The 15,714-nt window shown below is 36.9% G+C and overlaps 1 protein-coding gene across 6 annotated transcripts in view; it reads right to left on the bottom strand.

Annotated features, from left to right (window-relative positions):
• The window catches only part of NBEA (neurobeachin), an 848,497-nt gene that overhangs the window by 113,089 nt on the left and 719,694 nt on the right, over window positions 1-15,714 (bottom strand). For all 6 annotated transcript variants that reach the window (XM_073341812.2, XM_073341823.2, XM_073341834.2 and 3 more), the window contains 2 exons: window positions 12,047-12,159; window positions 2,250-2,390 (listed from right to left, as the gene is read on the bottom strand). In XM_073341812.2, coding sequence (XP_073197913.1) covers window positions 2,250-2,390; window positions 12,047-12,159 — 254 coding nt within the window. The remainder of the gene's footprint in view (window positions 1-2,249; window positions 2,391-12,046; window positions 12,160-15,714) is intronic.

Genomic DNA, 15,714 nt, shown 5'->3' with positions numbered 1-15,714 from the left:
TGGTCCTGATTGATTGGCTCCCACCACCCCATTTTGGACAATTTAGGGGGCTTCCTGGATTTGAACTGCCAGCTTCTGATGCCCTTAAGTTGCTCCACCCTTTCCTTGCTTCAGATAGATTCACTGGATCTCCTAGGATGTCAAGGGCTCAACTAATCACTTTTTTCAGGCCTTCAAGAGTTTTTCCCACAAGGTAGAACTTGCAAACTGTTTTGTGGGTGTTTTCACCTTGTTCTTGACACAAAAGAGGCCTGGCTGGTTCAGTTAGAGTACTGATTAATGCAAATTGTGGCTAGTTTCTAGTGAAGATTGCAGGGTAGCAAGGGTCATTTTGGGGACCTTCCAATTGTGGAATAACCAGGCATTGTTCTGGGGTATTGGCATGGAATGGCAGATATGTGCAGTCTTCAATGTTTGTGCATCTTGAAGCTCCTCTCAACTCACGTCTCCAATTTCCTTCAAGGAAATGGGGGAGGAGTCTGGCTTTCCATGTCAGGTCCCATTGGCTGGCTGTGAGACAGGGGTGGCAGTGTCTCATTATTGATACATCGTACGCAATCCGTTTTTGTTGGAGTAGAGTGCTGTTTTAACTCAAGTTCAGTAATTCTATAATAATTTAATTTTATAGTAATTCCATAAAGTTGAAGCATTTAATCCATATTTCTATGTCTATGCCTCATTGATCTGGTGTTCAGGCTGGATCCAAACTTTGTAGTTTGGACCCATTGCTTAATCCATTTATAAAGATTTATTTAATTTATTTAATGCCAGGTTTCCAGAAATGAAAGAACATTTCAGTACCCTAATGTGCTGTGCACATTTCAAAATATCTGAAAATATACACTTGTCTTTGATTCATTTGGAAAAATACATTTTATTTTTCTGTCAGTGGGGATAAACCTTCAGTTTCAGTGGCCCATAATTTTATGTCTGTTTCAGTATAAAACTTGAGTTCTATAATGACTGCATCACAACTAAGGTGGGGCAGAGTTTGTCTGGGCCTTACCCAGGAAGGACAGCTCTGCTTTATGCGGGGGGCAAGGAGGTCAGAAACTGCTATAAACAAGGTGCTCAGTAGTCAGCTTTGCAGCAATGACTCTCTCTGTCCCCCAGAGTGTGAGGTCCAAAGGGCATAAAGGTATGAAACCTGGGTGGGGCAAGTCTCTTTGTTCACCTATACGGCCCTCCATGGAGGGCAGTTGTTGCAGTACCGGCTCAAGAACAATGCAGCTGCTGGTGCCCCTTGATGATCACACATGGGACAATGGGTTCTTTCTCCCCAATAGGGCTGCTAGGCAAGAGGCCATTTGGAGATGTCTGGGAACCTGGCTTGGTTGTGGGGGAGGCAGCCAAGCACATTGCTGGTGCCTCCTTGTGGTAGATGTTCAGTGCAGGTACTCCATAGGGAAGGCAGCCAGTGATCAGATAAATGGCCTGGTAAAGGACTTAAAAGGAGATACTGGAAAAAGGAACAGAACGGGGGAAGGGGTTGGGGACTCCTTTGACTGGTACGGCAGGGAGCCAACCCCCATTCTCACAGCCCACCTTAACTCTCTTACGAGGGTGGTGGATGGCAAGGTCCAAGCCATGGGTCGGCTGGGGGACCTGGATGGAAACAAAGGAGGGCTGGTGGAAGCCCCAGAGAATTGATTTGAATGAGCATGGATTTGCCTGCACTGTACACGTTATCTGCTGGGTAGTCCCAGACATCTATATAATAAAGTTGCAGCCTGATTGAAATCCATAACAAGTTTCTCCTGTCCTTCTTGCGGTGTACCCAGACAATTCCCCCACTGGTCTGATAAAGTCTAATGTGTTTGCTGTTGTTGGGTATTTTTTGTTTACTTTATTTTTTAAACTTCATGACATTGCAAAGCCCACCAGTACCTCAGATATTAAACTGAGAGGGTAGCTTGAGTGGGTTGAACGTCTTTTACTGTTTAGGAACTTTTCTTTGAGTTGACTTTTCTTTGTTAAGTTAGTTACTTGTCCTAGTTTCCTCCACACTTCAAGTTCTAAGCATGCCTCTGATTCTTAGGGCAGTAGGACCCTCCCCCCACCCCAGTGGCTAGGGATTAGTAGACAGAGTGCAGATGGAAAATTTGTGAGGCTTTTAAATGACTAGACATTCGTTGGGAGGTTCTGATTGGAATGTATTTATATAACTTGAAATATAGGTACATATATACTAGAGAAAGAAACACAAGTAAACATATTAAATGAAAAGCAGGATCCAAAAAACTACTTACAATACGAACAAGCCAGGACAGTGTAGAAGTAGATGTTGAATAATGGGTGTTGTAGTGATAAGGTGGAGTCTGATCATCTTCCCAAGTATCGTAGCGCTCAGCATAGAACACCGCTCTTTTTGGGTTCAAAGCACCAATGGGCTGCAAAGACATGAAAAAATGAATAATTATAACAGATGAAGGGTAGTACGCTTTGGATCTGTGTGTCACTTTTATTCTGCATACATTAGCTAAGATTCACTATATATGAAATTCAGCAGCCAAGTGTAGATAATTTATTCCACATTGTGCTAATCCATTTAGATTACTGAGATGGATTTGGAATTTTATTTCAAAGGCTGGATCTACTAAAACTCTCATAACTTTTCTTTTCTTTTCCTTTTTTAATTGACAAATATATGTGATCTACATCTGCAAAGTTTCAAAGACTTTCTTGAAGTTAGAGTTGTTTCCCAATTAATGCAGTAACATTGTTCTGGAAATACACTTTTAAACAGCATTTAAAATGCATTAAGACCAAACTAATATTTCTGTTATTGTCATTCACCATAATGATACAGCTAATGAAAAGCGACTTTTGCTCACACGGGATACTTTGTAATGCACATTTCATGATGAAAAGATTTCACGCAGAACTGGCGGTGGTGTTTGGTGATCCTAAGCAGAAATACTTGAAAACATTCATAGTCCTGCAAGACAGCATCTACATCTGACTGAATAAAAACCAGGTTTCACAGACAGAAACCAACAATCTTCTTACTTAAAAGAAATATGAATACTTTGTGAGTTTTAATTTCTGTCATAATCCTTTGTAAAATGTACTTGTTATGGCTGCCTGTCTACATTATGTGGCTATTGTGGGAAAATATAGAAAGGTCCTGGGATAAAGAAAATACATTGGGAAGGAATATATATCAAACTGAGAGATAATACATGTAAAGTGATCTTAAATATGTATTTTTCAGGTAAGATATTACTAAATTATTTATCTAGTATTAACAACTGTAACAACAAAAGGAATAGTAATCTGCTAAGAACCGTCAAGGATTAATTTTAGTATTAAAATTAATAAAATGTGGTTTCATGTTCAGAGGAACTCACATTACTACACACTAGAATGAATAGTTCAAAAATGTATTGATGTTTTTATTTATTAGAATCCCAAAAGACTACTTCATGTACATTACAATGATACAAATAGTTAAGAGTTTTGGTGTTTTTATAATAAACCCCTATTAATTAGGGGTTTACAACTTGAACATAAGCATTTACTCATGGATTTTGTAATATTTTTCTCAAAATACTAGAAGTTGTTCAACATTATTTTGACCCAATCAGCACATTTCAATATATACTCAATATCCAATATTCTATATCAAAGTTATAACCTCAAACTTATTTTACTTTATTATTACACTTGTATCTTTTATAGAAAATTGGTCTGGCCATTGGAAAAATGAAAAATGTGTGCTCCAAATTTCATTCTGGAGCATATTTTTCATGGTTAGTTTAAACTCATCTTACATTTGGAAATAGTAGACTATCAAACCAGTACGAATGCCATCATCATTATATTATGTATATCACTAAAAGGTATTACTAGCAGAGTTTTAATCTACTGTTTCTGAATTTCCCTGGTCTTTTGATATGTCTGCGTGTTAATAAGACTGAAGTAGAGCACATTTGTTTCGCAATTTAAATAGTGTAACTAACTTCTAAGACAGTTAATATTGTTCAATTCTGTGAATAATTATACTTCAAGTCAATGCTGTACCAGCATTTTGATTTACCCTAAACATTGAGTGCTTAATATTTTGCTGTGTCATGGGTATGCTAATAGCTTTCTCATATGTGTAAAATGTCTGAGTAATCCCTAAGGATCAGCCTTATCTGATACAGATTGCACTGCAAGGCCTCACAAAACATTCTTGAAAGAGAAGCATGAACCATTCCCTAATCTCTTCCAGGCATCTTCTCAACCACTGAAAAAAGAATAAAATAAATATTTACATTTTTATTTTACTCATGTGTCATCAGTTATTCAATCTCTTCAGTCTTTTACAGTTTAGCTCTTGTGTCTACAGAAAATGCTCAGACATTGTTACAGTACATAATTTGCAAAAATCTTTCCTTAAACAATTAATGTCTAGGAAGAGTAACTTATTAAATGACTATTTTCTTTTCGTATTGATCTGACATACTATACAAATACACTTCCAGTCACCACAGAATTCGCACTAATGTCTGGGGTCACTTTGTGATTAACTGAATTCTGCAAAAGGGTGAATGAAATAAAAATGTACTGACCAGGAGCAATCTCACTGCTGCCAGTTAGGGTTCACTTCCCAAATCCCTATGGTTATTTGAAAGTTTTAAAAGCTTTATTTTCAATTGCAAGGGTATAGTTGATGATGCTTGTTAACAATCAATGCTCATTCCTTTTGAGAAGCAAATACAGAATGAGTTCGCGTGACAGGATTTTGTATCTTCCATAATGTAAAAGCCAGTGAGAGTTCTTAGTCCACTGTAACAGCACTGGCAAATATTGGGAGCTTCAAATGACAAAGATGTGACTATCAAGGTTTTATTATAAATATGTGCAAGATGGCCTAGTTGGGAGTGAATGTGTCTAATGGTTAGAGCAGGTTGGGAATCAAAGCTCTAGAGTTCTAATCCTATATTTAAAACTGATTTGCTGTTGCATGGCCTTCACCAAATGAATCACAACCTCTTCTGCCTCAATTTCTCCATCTGCAAAATGGGTATAAACACAAGGGGACTTTTGTGAGATTTAAATGATGCTTGAAAAGTATTTTGAAATATTTTAATGGAAAAAGTTATACACTAGCAAGATGCTGTTATTCTCTTTAATGGAGATTTACAACTATATTTCAAAGATATATTTCTGATGTGAGCTTCTATGCTTTTGTCACATTTAATGTAAAATGTACTGATGCTTCTGTTTCTCTCAAGCAGCTGACAATATGATTTCCAAGAATCATAGAAAACATTGATGCAAACACCACTGTGCTTCTGAGGTCTTTTAGGCTGAAGAAATGATATTTCAGTTTAGCAATCTGATATTAGATATAAGATTATACACTATTATTTTCATGTCATAAAGAGACAAGCTACTGCTTCTAAAAGATACATGTTCAATCTACTTCATTAAACTAAAAAGTTATGTTCTGAAGACTACACTTATTCTCATCAATATTCTTTTCAGACTTAGAATTCAGCTTTCTTTCAATTACCTTAGGATTCATTGCGAAGGGGGGATCTGAATCACACATAATGTGTTTGCTGAATAAAATGGATAATTTAGGCAAAACCAATTGTCACTTCCTGCATGAAAAACCATGGAAGAGAACTCATGTAGGAATCTCCATGAGGAATCCCTTGTCCCAGAGAGGGAACAAAAAGAATGGAGAGAGAGATATGAGGTTTGCTTCCATGTGGAAGGTGTCAACTTGACTCTCACCCTCTACCCTTTACAGGTCACAGACTGCATGGTGAAAGTATGGGTCAGTAGCTGGGGAACTAGCCTGGTACTCTGAAGACCCATCTTCAATTTCCCACTGCATCACAGACTTCTTGTATGGCTATGGATGAGTCACTTCGTCTTTTTCTTTGCCTCAGTTCTCCATCTGTAAAATGGGGATAGTACTTGCCTACCTCAGTTGGTGGTGCAAAGATAAGTCCATAAATACTTGGGAAGCATACAGATTTTGCAGGGGGCCATAAAAGAACCTTGACAGTTGACTTTGTGTGTTGACAATGCCTCCATGAGCTCCGGGGAATATGGCCAACCACCCCTATACCTTTTGAATGACTGTAGCATAAGCTTTCACTCTCACAAGGCTATTTCTGCTGACCAGTGGAGAAGGCACAGCGAGGGCATGGTCTTGCCCATACCCCTCTCATTATTTCCCTCTTTGGGGATGCTAGCACTGCTGTGAAAACTAGCCTTGAGAAGTTCTAATGCTTGCTGAGTGTAAGAACTGGATAGTTACTAGACTAGATGATCTGTGCAAAGGGTACAGTTTGGAATCAACTTGGAATATGCTTCAGGTTAGGAATCTGCCATTTATTTAAACAAATTTTCTCTTGAAGTAAGTTTCTTGATTTTGCTAACACAAGCTAAAATTTTCAGATGAATCTGCAGAACACTTAATGAAACAACAAAAATATGATTTAACTCCATCTCCATCCTTAGATTTCCTGCCCCAACATGTCTAACAGTCATGCAGAGAGAGATTACACCCCATAGCCAAACATGTGGAGAGGTCCTCCGGACATGGATCTCCCCTCACCGCACAAGAAATGAAGTGAATGGGATCAGAAACTTCCTAGGCATTGTCCCCACCCCAGATTTCACAGAGAATATCTATACAGCCCCCATTATCATAGCATCTGAGCATCTCACAGCATTTAATCAATTTATCACTAACACCATCCCAGTGAGTTAGGGAAGTACTGTCTCCATTTCACTTATAGGTCACTGAGGCACAAAGGGATTAAATGACTTTCCCACGGTCACACAGGAAGTGTAAGGCAAAGCTGGTCACCCAAATATCCTGAGTCCCAGTCCAGAGCCTTAGATGCAAGTCTAATTTACTAGAGGCTAATTCATTGTTCTGACACTTCATGTTAAAAAATTTATTATAGGAATTGTTACAAAACGGCCATTTAATCTAAATATATTGTTTCCTTTGTTTTATAAAAAGAGTATCTTCATATTTCTTTAACTTCCTATGTTTAACAAACCTCTTCTGCATAGGCTCAGATCAAATAATATCTAATTATTCACTCTACATGAAGAGTTTCTAAAATCTACCAACAAGGTAATTAACTATTTTACTACAGCCAAACACTTATCTCTGCAAGTTTGTAAAATAACAGATTCTATAGCCAACCATTTTACTTTTAATGTACTATACTGCACAAAAAACAGGTTGTTACAACCTATTTTAGTCAACACAATTTGTGCTGAATTTTTTCCATTAAAAACAAAGTTAGTATTTGGTTTAATTTAACAACAGAAAATTGCTATTATTTCCTCCATGGCATGTTATCTGGATAATTGACTAATCTCTTTTGGTTTCTAGTCTTTCAACCAGAGTATTGCTGATAAATTTAGTGCTTTTATCCATTGGACATGTTATGCTAGCTCATGTGGTATTTGCCATTCTACTGGCTGTATTTATAGAAGTACATTCCTCACTACAGTAGTGCCAAATTTATCCTCCTATTGGTTTGGTCACTAAAATACTGCTATTATATGGTCCTGACCTACACAGTATCTATTTTACTTATTTATCTGCAGTTCTAATGCATGCAACAATGTGGTATTTGATTGCCAAGGAAATAATACCATGTGTAGATTTAATTTGGCTCAGTCTAAACAGTTGATTTTTTTTAATTGATGTAAAACAACACTTTAAGGTAGAAAATTTTAAAACTTAATTGAAGAATTCAAATGTTAAAAACTACTTTAAATTTATCCAAAAATATAAGCTGTTTTATGACTAGTAGATTAATATATACTTTTCTTACTCCATTAACAACTCATTCAGATTCTGAAGTATAGTTTTGTTCAATACATTAATTTTTAAAGTAAGAAAAGTAAATGCTTAATTTTGTGGCTTATACCAGACTGAAATTTAACTCATTTCCCTGTTGGTGGTATATTTACATGTGGTAAGGGGCAAAATTAAAAATAAAATGAAGAAATTTGTGCAGCTTATGTCTGGTTAGAAAGGCTTTGGCTAACCACATAAACTCCATTACATAGTATACAGACATTTGGCAGTATTAAGTGTGGTTTTCCTTGAAATACTCACACTTTGGTGCGTTCATTTGCATTATTGCATTTAGAAGCCTTGAGGCATTATCACTTCCTTTTCTTAAAGTGGCACAGTAATATGGGAAAGTGGTTATGCTTATCATCATCTGTCAGTCAAACACCTTCCGCATTAACAAAATATAATTTTTCCACTCAATGAATGGGCGTGTGATGGCTCATACACATGTCAATATTAGTAGGACTTTGCCTTACGAAGAAACCATTTTACTTAACAGGATGCATGACTGGAAGTAAATGAGGAAAAATTCCCATTTACACTTTAATGAGCAGGGACAATGTAGCTTGTCAAACTCATGCACTCACTGTAATTTAGGAATAAACATCATATAATTTTACACAAACAAATCACATTAAATTCTAAGTGCTATCCTTAAAGACATTCAGTGTACAATATGACCTGAACACACATTTTCTCATGTGAATACTCACTGCCACTGGTATTTTTGCATGGGAAATCTCAATAAATGAGAAAATAAACAGATCACCTGATGGTTTGGTAGTGAAAAGATAATCTATGTATCTATGACAGCCTCTTTCATTAGCTTTTCATCCTGTCAAACAATAAATATAACCTTTAACCTTGTATATGTAATGAATAAAACTTGAGCCTACACTGTCTAATCAAATGAGGGATCCAATATATCTTACAGCTACAGCACCTTGATTGCTCCCGTGCCCTTTTTTATAAATCTCCAATTAAGCATATAAGGGGGAAAAAAACCAAGGGATAGAAAATTTGACAAAATACTATGAACAAAGAGAATGTGCTTATTTTTAAACTAGTATTTAAATTTAATTGTTTGTGATTGGACAAGCAGTTCTTTAAACGTATGAAGATAATATAATGATAGGCGCCGTATAGCAACCTGAACAATACAGAATGGAAACACTACCATAGCATGTAGGCTCAAAATTATTTTGTTTTCTGGAAATGTAAATATTTAACTATGGTACTAAATAAATGTCAAAAGGAACATGACTTACTATAATACTGTTTATACTTGTCACTTATATGGTGAGCAAATTACCCAAATAAAAATTATTTCCCACAAAATATAAAACATTAATATTATATAACATACCTGACTCAAAGTAAACAAAGATATGGAAATGTAAGGTAGCTGAATTTTTATTTCCTTGCTTTTGTGGGTTTGTGTCATATATGTTAAGTGTGTAGCAACCCTAAGTGCTTCCGGAAGAAAATTTTAGGGTATTAATTTCCTACAGGTTTTTTTTTTTTTAAAAGGATGGGGACTTGGGCAAGAGGGTTGAAGGCAGACCTGTGAGGAGGCAGAAGTGCAGCAGCTAACAGAGAAGATTTTATCTATCAGTGGCTATGCAGGAAGTCCTTATGTGCCAGCAGGAGTGCAGGAACATTTGTTCGTTGTAGATTAAAATCTAACAGAAAGGGATAGCTCCTGATGGTGAAGATTTTACGTGTGCCCATCTCCCCATCCATCTGACCTCCCCATCCATGCATAACACATAACCTTTCAGCTGTAATGTGAATAATGACTAAAAATAGCAACTCCATTTTTTTAAACCCTACCCATTGCACTAGACCTACACAGGATCCATCTCTCTACCAAATTTTGTGGAGACAGACAATGAAAGTAGGATTGCCAAGAAAAAATTTCAGCCACAGTCCAATGACAAAGACTTCCTATTGAAAATGTATGAAGAGGAACCAGACAAAAACTACACAGAATAGTCAAAAGGCCCCAAAACTAACCATTGGCTAGTCAACTACCTTTAGAGAAAAATAAAAATCTATGCTCCATTTAAAGACCATTTTGAAATGCAACCTATTTAGTTGCTACTAGGCGCCACCAGAATAATGTGTTAATGAAAGCTTATAACTACTTTCCTTTTATCCATAAGAACCCCAACATGGTTTGCACAATACATATAGGGATGACTTTTCTACCACTGAATACACCCCACATCTTGGTTGCAATGCAGCAGCCATTCCGCTGCAGTAACTCTATATACAACAACAGGTTTCAGAGTAGCAGCCGTGTTAGTCTGTATCCGCAAAAGGAAAAGGAGGACTTGTGGCACTTTAGAGACTAACAAATGTATAGTCTAAGATGCCACAAGTCCTCCTTTTCTTTTTACTATATACAATGGATTTCAACAGAGGAACTGCTGAGCACTCTGAGCTTTCCCAGTTTGAACTATAGGGTAATTTTAGATTAACGAAGTAAAATTACCCAAATTGGGCAGTATAGGATTCTGGGGTAAAGTATTATTGTAAAAGTGGCATAAGATTCTTTAATGAACACAAGTAGTCAGGGACTTGCTTTTGAATCTCCTCTAAAAGAACAGCACAGCACTCCTTAATACCACAATTCTAATTCACTGATGAGTCACTACTGACTCAGAAAGACAGAAAGAAAAATGAACCTTCTAAATCTGTAAGCTACTCCCTGTAACAACTATGTTCCTTGATTGGATCCCATCCAAATATGGACTCAATCAGACCTAAATTGTTTAAAAAAAATCTCTTGAAACCACACTCTGGAGTAATTTCAGTGCATTTCCTATGCAGGCTGCTGCATGCCGATGCAAGTATCAGGAAAGCAAACTTAGAGATTTTGAAGAGATGAAGATTCTTATTCATATATTTTATCATCATCATAAACAATACTGAAAAGTGAAAAACCATTTTCACTTGCTTGGGAAGGAACTGACAAACTGGTACTATCAATGCTGATATCCTAATATTGTAGATTTTGTTGTCACTCGTGATATAAATTACAGTCTCATTATATACTTGCAGAGAATTACTTTGGAAATTTTTAAATAATATTGTAAAAGAGCAGAGTGCCCTGCATAACCTAAGACTAGACCTCAACCAGTTCATTTAGATCTGGCTTTTTTAAATTTAATTTAGGTATTTATGTTTTTAAAGAAAAAATGGGATTATATGCGGGTTTACCATTGAATAGGTCCCTCCAGCTGCTTTATCTATCCATACATGCCAAGTGCAAAATTAGTCTAGACATGTCATGAGAGAAGGCTTCCCAACAAGATTACAGTATTTCTGGCTTCTAGAGGTACTGCAAGGAAAGTTCTTCTAGCATTTATGCTTCCAATCCCCTCTTTATCAAGGAAATTCAGAGATGCATGGAAATGAAATAAATATTTAAGAGTTAACTACATGTGTGTCTAGAGATGTTTATTTCTATTTATCTTTCTCTCATTTTGTAAAATTACTAATAAAATATCTTTTGTTTACAACTATTTGGACGAGATCTTGATATCTAGGAATACACAGAGCTACCCTCCTGTAGTCAATCAAAAAAGGATATAAAAACACCACAATATAAAGATTCAGTATAAAACAGAAAAGGCTTATCTAGGTGACATCCTAAAAGAACAAATTTTGTGCCATAGAAATTGCCTTCTACTTAGGAAATTATTTTGTCATTTATTCTTTTAGTGTGCCATGTAATGGCAGCCAAGGTAAAGAAATCTATCTTTATAAATCCGAACCTAAAATAACACAACTGCAAAAATAGTTCTGACACAGGTGCCAAATTTTGTCTTTAACAGGACATGTTGGGGATTTGATGCTTGCTTTCCTAAACCTACATTTGAATTTTTACCCAAGTCCATTAGGCTGAAAACCACTTTCTTTTTATATTTACAGAGGTTTAATATGTCTCAAACTAGTTTTGCCACTGCTCTCATAAAATACGCCAGACACCTTAAAAAAAAGTTCCCATTTAAAACGTATTTGATATAACAAAACAATACCAATCTTCCACAAGAAAAAATATCAAAAGAACTTCATGAGCCTTTATAAAATAATTATCTTTTCCTGCCAAACATATTAATTCCACCTATTTAGTAACAAAAATTAAAAATATTCTATTTCATTAAGAAGGTTGGCTAGATTTCTTTAACATAAATGCTTGAAAAATACCTTTGAAAGATCCCTGAAGTTGCCTGGTAAGGTCAGGTCCAACTCTTCTGATTCATAGTTCGTTAACACCCATGGAAATACAGGGTATTGGTTTAGATCATTGTACGTTCGTCCTAATGGAGAAAAAACAATCTTGTAAAAGTTATGAAATATTGCCCATCTATGCTACTGATAAACAATCTAGTAGTAAATTATCTTTATATTTTTTGCATCTCCTAATTATCTGCTATTATATTAATACAGTTATCACCTGAAGGCAAAAACATGTTCCCAGTTGCATGTGTGTGAATGAAAATTCAGAAGACAGCAGCCACATAGGTTATATATAGGAAGAAGAGAATAATGTTCAGAGGTGACAAAAAACCAAAAATCACATGCCACTTAATCCTATTTGATAGCCTCCATTAATGACATTCTACAACATTCTTAAACATCTGTTGAAATTTAAAGTTGGAAGAATCATTTTTGTTTTCACATAAGTGTATCAGTTATGAGGAGTATGATACAGATAGTAAGTAACAAATAAAAGAAATGGGTCCAAGCTGCAAAGTTCAGAACTGGATCTAGTCTTTTCCAAAGTTTGGGAGTTTGAATCTCAGATTTTGAGGTTTGGGCCTATCTCTCCTAATATTGTTTTATCCTAAGGTTTAACTACACTCCATCTCCCACGATAGTGGAGGGGGCCCTTCCTGAGAAACAGGTGAAATTCCACTGCAGTGGTGGGACTGGGACTGGGACTGGAGGTAAGTGTGGCACACTGCCTGCCCAGCGTGAAGCCCTGTTCTCATGAGTTTTTTACATAGTAGCTCAAAGGGAGTAGGAAATCTGCAAAGAGCCAGGAGGATCTGCTACTATGCAGATTCTCTTATCTTCCCACCACTAGGTGTGTATCTAAGCCCCATGGAGGCTCCTGCAGCCAGCAGGCTTAAGTAGCTTCTGCAAGGCAGCTCTGTGCTTGCTTCTCAATTCAGGGACAACTGCACGCCACTCCTTGACCCCAATATATGTCCAGCATCCAGCCCATCTACTCAGGCTGGGTATTAGGCTTGTGATGTGAGCCTTAATAAATTATATATTATCCTCTACACGTTGGACTTAAAATCATGGAAGAACATTGTGGAGAACTATCTGGACTACATATACAAAGTAATGTCAATACCATAAACTATAGTTTAATCTAAAGTATTGAATGGAAGGAGGGAAGGAAGGCGGGAGGGAAGGAGGGTATGTATGGGTGTGCATGAGCGTGTTGTAATCCAAGGTATCAACCAAACTTGTATTACAATAATGTTGATCTGGGCACGGTGGCAAATGAGAACAGACACAGGAATGGATTTTAAGCAGCAGCCCACATCTTCATTAATCTTAATGCAGGGGAGGAGTCCTATCCTCCCTGTCACATGTACTCACACCCCAGGCACTTTAAGTGGTTCCAGTGTGGGGGTTACAGGTACATATAACCCATAATTCAGAATAGCTTCTCATCTGCCTATCCCAGGACTCAGCTCGCTCATCTGAGACCTACCACCCTCACCCCCAATTTCACGAGTGGGACAGAGGGTATTAAGGGGGACCTCATCTTGTGAAGATCAAGATTTCCCCATAATCCACAAGCATGAGGCTGAACAGCAAAATCCCAGGTCTTTTACTTTTGGGAATCATTTAATCATCACACTAGAAACTGACCACAAGTTGCGACGAACTGACGCTGCTACCACGAATTACTAAATCTTTATTTCTATTTAACTTAACTGCTCCTCAAGGATGCTGAGGGAGAGTGGTTACTGAAACAGAGCAAAAAAAAAAAAAAAAAGACTCCACATGGCCAGCGTTAGGGTTTAAACTAATGAAAGGAGAGAGCCAGGGGCCAAACAGCTCCCTTTCTCCCCAAGCTGGTCAAGGAATAGCTAGAACCTCTGGAGGAAGAGGGTTCCTGGGTTCTCCCCAGCATGTATTCTCCTCCCATCATCTGGAGCTGTCACCACCGGCCCCATCAAGTTTCCCATCTGTTGAGATGGGTGGGTGGAATTTGTTTTAATGTTGCTTCCTAACTATTGTCAAGATTAAAAATCTCCTAAAAAAGACTGAACTTAACTCGAACTCCAAGGCATCTCCCCCAAATCTGAGAAACAAATCCCCATTAACACAAGTAAGTAGTTCAAATTAGCAAAAGCACTTTATAGATCCAATTCATAAAAATAATTTGCAGTTAAAATCCATCAATTGAAAATTCTGAATGAATTGCCAACTAGAAGATGGTAAATAGGAAAGAACCTTATATCCACATCAACTAGTAGTTAGTAGTAGTAAAAAATACCCCTCAATTATAAGAAACATTAAAAAAACAAGTCCCTTAATCCTGCACCAGCTACCATATTGACTTACTGAGAATCACATAATATGCAACGTGATTCTTTAAAAAAAAATCATGTAATAAATATGTGTGTGTGTGTTTGTATTAAACTGACAGACTGAAATAACCTACGTTAACAATTCCCAGTCCCGCTGCAGATTTACAGCCCTGTCTCACTAACTGCTTCCTTCCAGATTCTGGACAGATTCCTGGGGTACAAAACCCGGCACAGGGAAACACAGGCTTCCTTGTTCTGGGCAGTTCTGCAGAAAAATCATGTCTGCTTTAGTGAAATATAAAACTTTCATTGCTCCACAAACACCCTATTTTTTCATGGATGTTGATGAACAACAAGCATTTCTCTATTTTTACATACAGTCTCATTGATACCAGTAAACGTTGGCATTATTAACAGGTTTTGTGTTATTTTGTACCTTTAATGAATCAGTGTTATATCAGCAAATATCCAATTAATTTAGCCACAAATAGAAATTGGAAGGGAATATTGATCTAATACCTATATATGGGCAATGTATAAATAAAGAAGAAATAAATGCAAATATAATTCTCACATAATCTCAGCAATTACTACATCTGTGAATATATGCTCTGATAAGACTCCTAGAGCAGATGAACATTTATCAAACATATGATTCAAGGAGCATACAAGAATTTACCAGCATAAAGGAGAGAGGGGAAAGGTGTTCATTGGCTAAAGCACAGGAGTGAGTATTAATAGTTTTAGGTTTTTCCCCCCTGTCTTTGCCAAAGTTTTGAAGTAACACCCTGGTATAGTTGCTTAACTTTACTGTGCCTTCATTTTCCCCATTTGTAAAATGGGGATATTAATTAATAAAAAAGGTTTAATTAATATTTGTAAAGCTCTTGGAGATCCTTAAATGAGAACACAGGAACATAAGAGTGGCTATACTGGGTCAGACCAATGGTCCATCTAGCCCAGTGTCCTGTCTTCCAACAGTGGCCAATGCCAGATGCTTCAGAGGGAATGAACAGAACAGGCAATCATTGAGTGATCCATCCCCTGTTGTCCACTCCCAGCTCTTGGTAAAGCCAACAGAGGCGAGGGACACTGAGAGAATGGGGATGCCATTGATGGACCTATCCTCCATGAACTTATCTAGTCTTTTTGGAAACTAGTTATAGTTCTTTTAAAAAAACTTTTTGGAAACTAGTTATAGTTTTTTTAAAAAGGTGCTGTAGAACTGCAAAGAATTTTATTATTTTAAAATAAATGCACTGATGTTGCTTTCCCATATCATAATATTGATTGAAGCCAATGGGACTACTTGCATGA

The sequence above is a fragment of the Lepidochelys kempii genome, chromosome 1 (genome assembly GCF_965140285.1).
Source record: "Lepidochelys kempii isolate rLepKem1 chromosome 1, rLepKem1.hap1, whole genome shotgun sequence".
NCBI lineage: Eukaryota > Metazoa > Chordata > Testudines > Cheloniidae > Lepidochelys > Lepidochelys kempii.
The sequence above is the reverse complement of the archived record's forward strand: the minus strand, read 5'-3'. Positions and strand labels throughout refer to the sequence as shown.